This window comes from Colias philodice, chromosome 23 (assembly GCF_061535455.1).
Source record: "Colias philodice isolate Cphi_HAF_F1 chromosome 23, ilColPhil1 Martin Lab GWU primary, whole genome shotgun sequence".
In the NCBI taxonomy this organism is placed as follows: Eukaryota; Metazoa; Arthropoda; class Insecta; order Lepidoptera; family Pieridae; genus Colias; species Colias philodice.
In genome coordinates this window covers 2,195,016-2,204,438 of record NC_143108.1, presented here as the reverse complement: position 1 = coordinate 2,204,438, position 9,423 = coordinate 2,195,016, and the positions used below count along the sequence as shown (strand labels likewise).

General features: G+C 34.3%; 2 protein-coding genes across 5 annotated transcripts; one reads left to right on the top strand and one right to left on the bottom strand.

Annotated features, from left to right (window-relative positions):
- The first annotated feature begins 666 nt into the window (after positions 1 to 666).
- On the top strand, positions 667 to 4,954 carry LOC149477892 (nucleoplasmin-like protein). Of its 2 annotated transcripts, XM_089709800.1 has the most exons (6): positions 667 to 799; positions 1,421 to 1,560; positions 1,764 to 1,889; positions 2,337 to 2,462; positions 3,359 to 3,409; positions 4,022 to 4,954. In XM_089709800.1, exons 1-6 carry the CDS (start codon positions 778 to 780, stop codon positions 4,121 to 4,123), a joined length of 567 nt encoding a protein of 188 aa, XP_089565926.1. In that variant the 5' UTR covers positions 667 to 777; the 3' UTR covers positions 4,124 to 4,954. The 2 variants fall into 2 exon arrangements, with proteins under 2 accessions (XP_089565926.1, XP_089565927.1); XM_089709801.1 differs by lacking the exon at positions 3,359 to 3,409.
- Positions 4,955 to 6,718: 1,764 nt separating this feature from the next.
- Positions 6,719 to 8,771, bottom strand: LOC149477891 (uncharacterized). 3 transcript variants are annotated; one of them, XM_089709742.1, is made up of 2 exons: positions 8,542 to 8,771; positions 6,719 to 8,466 (listed from the first exon to the last, which is right to left on the bottom strand). In XM_089709742.1, exons 1-2 carry the CDS (start codon positions 8,645 to 8,647, stop codon positions 7,037 to 7,039), a joined length of 1,536 nt encoding a protein of 511 aa, XP_089565868.1. In that variant the 5' UTR covers positions 8,648 to 8,771; the 3' UTR covers positions 6,719 to 7,036. The 3 variants fall into 3 exon arrangements, with proteins under 3 accessions (XP_089565868.1, XP_089565869.1, XP_089565867.1); XM_089709743.1 differs by having other exon boundaries at positions 6,719 to 8,480; positions 8,542 to 8,766; XM_089709741.1 differs by having other exon boundaries at positions 6,720 to 8,472; positions 8,542 to 8,770.
- Between the last annotated feature and the right edge of the window lie 652 nt (positions 8,772 to 9,423).

Sequence of the window (9,423 nt, the reverse complement as noted above, 5' to 3'; positions counted from 1 at the left end):
TTTTTATAATAGTAACACTATGTGAAACGCCTGTCAGACTCTGAACAACGATCATATGGAACTGCCATATGCATGTACTTTTCCTGCATACCTAAGTAAACAAATCGGGGTACAAACATGGCGGGCTAGGGACGTTCACTTGTTCTACAGTTCTACAGTTCTACAGTTCACTTGTTGTTTCTACAGCTCATAATAACTAAGATGATTAAATGTAAAATGATTAAAAGATTTCTATACACTTGATAATAAATTACACTTTAATATAAGCAACAATTTAACAAAATGTTAGCCACTTACCGTTGAAAGGTTAGATTCGGCCTGTTTTTGCTTTGGCATAGGCCACAACCTACTATAGAACACTTCATGGTACCTATTATTATTTTCAATTATACTTATTACACTCGATTATGGTCGAAAAACACTGGAAAATCATAAAAATTTCACAATGACATCTTCTCACATGTAAACAAAACCGTATACTAAGATGGCGTCCGTGGCAGCAAAGGTACATCGATGCCAATGAAGAGGGCGCTAATAAAAAGAGTGTAGATGCTTTTTCTAAGGTAAAACCACTGTTGTGAGAAAGAGATGGGTATATCATTATTATTTCCGCGTCAAATTGAACAATTACGGCAGTTCCATAGGATTCTTTGTTCTGAGCTGTCAGAAGAAAAAGAGGGTTGCGATTTTAGAAATGGTAACATCGACTTCAGATTTGTGTGCACCGGCATCGCACGTGAACGTGTCGGAAAATCTTAATAAATTAACGAAATCACCATGTCGGACGAATATTTTTACGGTGAGTTATTTAAAGTAATATGTGAATATTCAGATATTTCTATTATTTTGGAAACCAATCGTGTACTTTGTTAAATATCTGTTTCTAAAATTTGCGTCACAATTTGACACCCGGCTCTTCGCCATTTTCATTAGTGCTGTTATTATAATTTTGCTATATTGTGGCTCATAATCTAGCTTTCTTTTACTCGAGAAATAATGTAAGAAGTCTTGGTAAATCTTGAAAAAATTAAATAATATAGTATAATTTGTTGCCGCCATTTTTTGTTCTATAATTTTGTTAGGTGTTATCGGCCTTTTCCCATTTATAGTTCAATTGTTAATATATTATACTTTTTAATATTAACTGCAACATCTATGATAGTGTTTAACTGGGTTCTAGAAATATAATATTGTAAAATAACGTGGTATGCCACTGTAAAGGCGCGTAATTTGAAAACGAGAATGGCGTCCATTCTATGTTCTAGAGCGTCTTCTCCATTAGCAATATTGTCACATAAATAGCTAAACCGATATTTTAGTGCAACTTTTAATGGTTTATTTATTTAATACAGTTCGTATTGAGGTTATATTGACGTTGTTCTGTTTTACTAGACTTAACCTGTGTACCACGCTGTTTCAGGCGTCACCCTTTCTTCATCACACCAGTCCGAAACATGGGACCCTGAAGCGAAAGCGGAATACCCGCGCAACAACAAATTGCTCATTCGTACTGCGCTACTCGGACCAGACGCCAAACCCGACGAACTCAATGTTGTGCAGGTAATTGAACAAAGTTAATTATTGTATTGAACATAACCTAAAAACTTTATTATTCCATATTAACATGTGTATTCAAAGTAAAGCATGCCTTTTATATCGTTTTTGTAACCTATAGAATTGCCATGCTAAACTTCCATGGTTAATAACCTATTTTCATTTATGGCTAACTTAAAATAGTTTCATGTGTGCTTATCTTATTTCAGGTTGAAACTATGTGCTTACAAGATGCAATCAAAATCCCTGTGGCCATCCTGAAAGTTGGTGAGACGAGGCAAGCTAGATTGGACATTGAGTTCCCTGACGCACCAGTAACATTCACACTCACACAGGTATAATATTAATCCATACTAATATTATAAATGCGAAAGTAACTCTGTCTGTCTGTATGTTACTCAATACCGCCTAAACTACTGAACCAATTTTCATGAAATTTGGTATGGAGTTATTTTGATACCCGAGAAAGGACATAGGCTACTTTTTATTGCGAAATATGTAACACGGGCGAAGCCGGGACGGACCACTAGTAATTAATATTTAATTGTTAAGACATTATATTGTTTCCCAACTATAGTCATTGACATCTTAATTTATCTAATGATTTCATTCAATTCAAATGATGATAAAACAACCATTGGTTATTTTGATGGATAGTGTAGCATCGTTTTGATGTTGCGCAGTCCAAGCATGATTTTTTCGAGGCATTTGTCTGATTATACAATAATATATAACCAAAACCCTAAATACTTAGACTTTTTTAATTAGTGTTATTTGTATAGGGATCAGGGCCTGTGCATTTGATTGGTCAGCACTTACTCGGTGCTCTCGTTGAGGAGTTCGAAGATATGGAAGAGATGGAAGAAGAAATGCTTGACGAGGAGGAGGGCGATGACTCTCAGTTTAAGGTATGTTTTGGAATTATTTAGTTCTATACTGCTTTTGTCTATTTTAACTTATTGAGTTTGTTGAGTTTATTTGTTAAATAGGGATTAACTATGAATATCTTGAACTTGGTACATTTATTATAAAATTATATAATACTTTGATATTAAAAAGATTAAGTTTTTACTTTCACAATTTAATTAATAGTTATTCTTGCACAACTACATAGTATTGAAATTCATGATACTTAATGAACTTAATACAAAGATAGTCCTAGTGTATAATTTTAATTTTCAATGGACAAGATAAATGGTATTGATGACATTAAAAAAAAATATACTGGCCGAATGGATAACCTCTTCCTTTTTTTGAAGTCGGTTAAAAAAGCAAGTTGTGCATGTAATATGCTTCTTTGACTACCTTAACTGTAACTTGTTTTACATTAAAACTGTAATAGATATAAATAGCATGCAATAATAAAACGGCAATCAATCATTTTAATCTAGACTACTTACCACTCGAAATTACAAATATCAATAATGCTAAAAGATAATGATTTTATTTCCCATAATTTATGTGAATTGCAATGGGTAGGTATTTCTTAATTTTTATTATTCAATGTACTGCTTATTATTGGAGTGAAATTATTAATGAAATTTGCCACTTAGGTAGTATTATTATTAATTTAAGAGTTTATTGAAGTGAAACTTCTTTATGGGGATTGGTCAAAATTTAGTGTAACATTTTTGCGTTACGCCGTACGCGTGACATTTTTGTGTTACGCCATACCTGTGACATTTTTAAGGTCATAAAGAAGTTTCACTTCTTACGTGTGTACTCTAGTACACGCATACATTTTTATTATTAATTTAAGAGTTTATTTTTATAACAAGTACTCAAGTAGCAACTAAATTTGCAGGAAGATGAGAATAAAAGGAAATCATCAGCCGGCAAGCGCAAGACGAATGAGGTACTGAAAACCTTCAACTAATACACTTATGCAAACAGAAGGAAAAGGGCGTGTGGCCCGTTTCTTCAAAATAATGACAGCGTAAATCCCTTATGCAAACCCTTTATTACATAGATATTACTATAAATATAATCTGTAAATTTATAACTATGCTGGGTTGCTGTCATGTTTTGCTAAAACTGGGCCTTAAAACTTATTACCAGTTTACCATAAATTGGCTGTTGGTTTTCTGTACTCATTCCTAAATCCCTTTACCTTCTGAAAGCCTTGAATATGAGATCAGTTGTGGTTTTATTGTTGATTGTATGAATCATAACTGATGCTTAGTAGTTGTAGTTTTGATTTGTAATTTCTTCAGCTTATGTTATTGTTATATTAGGAACTAGCTGCTCCGCGCGGTTTCACCCCCGTGGCTCCATTCCTGTCGGTAGTAGCGTGATGATATATAGCCTATAACCTTCCTCGATAAAAGGGCTATCTAACACCGAAAGAATTTTTCAAATCGGACCAGTAGTTCCCGAGATTAGTGCGTTCAAACAAACAAACAAACTCTTCAGCTTTATAATATTAGTATAGATAATTAGGAATAATACATTGTTTTTTTATCTGCAGGATGAAGATGAAGAGGAAGGTGAGCCGAAAGGCAAGAAATCGAAAATGTCAAACAACGCTAAAGGCAAGGCCCCCTCACCCAAGAAGAACGCCAAGAAGTGAATGAACCGCCTGTAACTTCCTATCCTCTTTAGACCACACTGTCTGCCGTTAACGAAAGTTTGTGGACACACATCTTACATTTGACTAGGTGTTAATTAAATGTGTTAAAATAATCTCGTGGTATTTCCACCTTTGCGACATAGTTTTTAGGTGTGTATTTGTACAATCTTAAGTATTATTGACTTTTTATTTTTAATTTGATCTTTGTGACTTTGACAGATCAATGCTGTTGGAAGACTGAATTCATTTATACAAATGGCTGTCAATGTTAGGTAATGTTACCTAGTTTATTGCCATTGTTGGCTGTGCAGTGTGGTAATGAGGGCGTCTTAGTTTTAACAACATAGTGTGGTAATCGAGAATAGGTTTACATTGTATGACTTGTGCGAGAGTGTGTCGTTTGAATGTTTGTGAATGTTACTGGTCATCCATTTAGCCTGTCTATTTTAAGGAGACTTAAATTCCTTTAGTATTGTTATGTACTATAAATTTGACAAATTTTAAAAGTAAACAGTACTTACCATACTGAGGAGGATGACGTCTTGGTGAAATAACGCAGACTATTACTTTTCTACAACCGATGACTTAGTATGACAACATTTTTCTGAACTTAATTTTTTTCATTCCTTACTGTGTTATAGCATTAATAAGTTTAAAATCATACTGATGTATTAAGTTAATTTAAGCATAATCAGTGTACTGCCGGACAACATGTTATTGAATTGCTAATGATTTCTCATTTCAGAATGAAAACTGATAATCTAATATAGTTTGTTTGTACATATACATATTACATAAGAACTGTAATAATAAATAAACGTTTCTAAACAATTTCATTCTTTTATTTTTTTAAGTAAAATGAAAACAGATGAATGTCCCTCCAATGATTTTCTTATTGATGAACCATACACATCCATGGACAAATCTGTCATCACTAAACATACTCTCGTCGTACTGGCACCAGAGAGAAGTCCGGCGGATGTACGCACAATGTATGGTAGCCATGAGTCCAAATAGAGCCTTTGCATTCATAGTTTGATACTCCATCTATCTCTATACAAATACAGCTACTTTCTATATTCATCAGGCAACGAAAAGAACGCTGCAACAAATCTTATCTATTTATGAGTAACGGACAGACCGACCGAGATACGTAAACTCATTGATGTTAATCTGTTTTTCGTACTTGCCCGCTAGGCGTATTGTTTCTATAATAAAGCTGGGTATCGACTTCGCGCTCCTGGCGCGCGCGCCATGAATGACCGCGCCGAGAGTGCGCTCCGCGGAGCGCGTTCCAAATAATTGAAGTATATCAACTAAGCGCGCCTGGCGCGCGTGGCAACTGTTCCAGTGTTTGACCGTTCATCATGGAAGCGTCGTGTACGAGCAGCAGCAGCTATTGTAATTATTATACACAGCATAATAAAAAAGAAAAAACAGAAATGTCAAGTGCGTTGGTGGATAAAAGAGCTGTACCGAAAAAAAATGCAGTATGGAGTGACACTTATAAGAGACATGCAGTTCGAAGTGATAGAAGACACAATAAAAAACTTCAAAAGAATGTCTACAGAAGATTTTTATTACTTGAATAACTTGATAGAGCCAAAGGTGAAAAAAATGGACACCCAGTTTCGCGAAGCTATTACAGTGACTGAAAGGCTAGAGACAAGCTTGAAATACCTGTTCAGAGTTTCAAAGCAGTCTATATTATCAAGGATAGTCCCAGAATTATTATTCGGAGCGCAACAAACACAAAAAATACGACAAACCCGTCTCCATTGGCGCGCGCGCCACGTTTGATGCGCGGTAAAAAACCGACACCCGACGGAACGGACCGCTCCGCGTTCGACCGCTCCAACGAACATTTTGGCGCGCGTTCCAAACTGGTATCCATTTCACGCGGCTGGAGCGCGCGCCAATGTTCGACCTCTTGGAGCGCGAAGTCGATACTCACCTTAATGAAGGCTAGATTGCGAAGCACTTACCTACATCGTGCTATTACCATAACACGCTAGGATGCGTGCAGATATTCATTTTATAATATCAAAAAAAACCTGCACTTATTTTGATTCACGACCAATAAGCAAAAGGCGCTAGTTCAATAATACGATATCTTGACTTGTTCACTGTCTGTATATGTATCGTTTCAAGCTTAAACCGCTGCACTAATATTGATCAAATTTGAAACAAAGGAAATTTTGGGAACAGTAAAATAGAGTAAAGAAAACTTTTTGACTGTCACGCAATAACTGTATTACACGCGATCTTAAAACGAGCTGCGGAGTGGGGGCGGAAAGTTAGTTGATATTTTTAAACTATGCCAGAAATTACCAAATAAATATCCTATTATTTTTTATTATATTACTAGCTGCTCCGCGCGGTTTCACCCCCGTGGCTCCACCCCTGTTGGTCGTAGCGTGATGATATAATATAACCTATAACCTTCCTCGATAAATGGGCTATCTAACACCGAAAGAATTTTTCAAATCGGACCAGTAGTTCCCGAGATTAGCGCGTTCAAACAAACTCTTCAGCTTTATAATATTAGTATAGATTATTTTTGTTCCTTATGGGGATTGATAATAATTCAAATACAAGAAATTTTAGCTTTCAATATCAAGATCTCATATTTTTTACTTTCAATAATAATCAATGTACAAACTACCGAAGATTACATCACATGAATCAATTTCCATCCTAGATACTAGACTTCCTGAGCCTATAGCTTTTCAAACTGTCCAAAAAATCCATAATAAATTCAAAAAATCCATAATAAATTCAAAAAATCCATATAAATTCCAAACAACTTCTATCTTTGAAAATTTGACCAGTAAAATAATTGCAAAATATGTTAGCCCCATTTCTAAGACAACATACTGCAGAAAACTAACACAAGCATATTTTCACAATACTTCATTTCCTATTCAATAAAGCTTGAAGTATTTTATTTCTTTCTCTCTGTATATCATTTGCCTCTTCTACCACTTTCACAAGCCTCTCAAATTTATCATTACCTCTCACTTCATAAGCATCCTTAACTATGCTTCTGATTTCTTTAAGAGTTACATTATCTACATTACAAGTGTGATTACATCCCTTGCCAAATGCCCTTGGTTCATCATAGATTCTTTCAAAATATGAATAATATGGCCATCCATTGTTTCTTCCATTTAAATTCTTTCTTTCTGCCAATCTGATATAAGTCTGTTTTAAATTTCTAAACTTTTTATCACACTCTTCAGGAGATAAACCAAGTTTAGGTCCAATTAATCTCCATAAATGTTTCTTCTTCACAAGTGGGTCCCTAAATTTTTCTTTATTGTCAATGTAGAAATTTAACAACTGGGTTATATAATCTTGTTCAGCAGATTTGTAACCAATTTCTAGACCATCATTCATAGCTGAATAAGTTTCATTTTCAAATATAGCTGAAAAGTCTTTATAATATCTCCATTTGGTTATTGAACGGCCAGTTTCAACTTTCATCTTTAGCCTAATGTAGGTTTGTTTCAAATTTCTAAACTTCCTGTCACAATTACTGGGACTCTCACCAACTTTTCTAGAGATTTCCCTCCACAGTTCTTTCTTTTGATACTTAGGATTCCTAAACATGTGTGCAATTTCTGAATATGCATTTATAAGTTGTCTTATTTTATTTCTATCCCATGGACCAAGATCTGGGTTGTAATTATAATATATTCTTTCAAAATAATGATGATAGGGCCACTTGATAAGTTTTCCTGTTTCTCTGCTCCTTTCGAGCCAATTGAAATATGTTCTTTTTAAGTTTTTGAATTTGTGATAGCAATTATATTCAGTAGTATTTAACTGTGAAGCTATATCTTTCCATACTTCTTTTTGTAAGAAATTAGGATCCCGGAATTTGTTAATATTTTCTATGTACAGTGTTAGCAGTTGTCTGACCTTCCCATCCTCCCAAGGTTCCAAAGCTGGGTTCAACAATTTGCAATCTTTGAATAAGTCTTCACAAATGTTGAAATGTACCCATTTTATATCCTTTCCCATTAATTTCTTCTTCATTAATCTTATGTATGTCCGACGTAAATTACGGAACTTTTTATCACAATCTTCAGGTGTAGTTCCAACTAAAATTGCAATTTCATTTAAATCAAATTTGTCCATAGTAACATTGTAACCATTTTCACGGCATAGTGATAACAGTAGCTTAACTTTATTTCTGTCCCAAAAGTTATCAGTTTCTTTTGTTGGATTTATTTCTTTGCAAGAATCTTTAGTAGGTTCCTCTTGGATAGCTGGAATATTATCAACTTGCATAAATTGTCGGTTGTCACCTGTATCCACTATAAATCTCGTTTCTTGACCTGCAACTAAAAAACTGTTAAATCAGAAAATATGTAGGAATCAAATAATTAAAGGCTTTTGGTGATTGTACCTACTTTGAGGGTTTTGAATTGTGAAATTGTTACTGCTGAATATGACATTGCTATGGTCTTCACGTACAACAAACCAGTAACTTTGATTGTGTGAATTATTGACATCCATAGCTGCGTAATTGATATCTCTGATGTAGTTTTGAATATAATTAAATATAGTTTTAAAATTTATTACTTATTTATCTAAGATAATTATAAACAATCAGAGGGCCATTCCAAAGAGAATTTAAATCACTACGTTTTGGGCCATTCACAAATCACAAATAATGACAATGATTGTTTATATAATTATATGACAGTTGACACTTGAGTCTTGACAGAGCCTATAAACGACTATGCACTGTCTATTATATGCCGCAGAATCACACGCAGAATCTAAGCGCAGAATGCTCCGAGCGCAGAATACACATGAATCCTCAGAGGAATAAACCTATAGAGTTCTTATATTGAGACAGAACAAAATACATATTTTCTAATCTACTTACTCTTAGTCAATAACAGCATAAGTCAGATTGAGATAGCGATAGAGTATCTGCACTGTCTTCAAACGTAGCGCGCCGGCAGTCAGTTTGTTTTCCAACCAGCTGGTGGGCTCAGTGCGTCAAGTGTTTTTAACGAAATATTTAGAAAATATAAAGTGTATAGTGTTTCTTTTTATTTGTCAGTGTGCTAAAATGACTATTGTATGTTTAGCTACCGGCTATTACTAGTCGAATGGGAGTTTTGGATGAAAACAATGAAAAAATATCTTTTCTTGAAAACAATGAAAAAATATCTTTTTTTAAAAAATGTCACAATATTATCACGTTTGGCATTTTGTTTACCACCGTAGTGTTGTAACACATTTAGCGTATATTATCGATTTATGACAAAAAATCTATTTCA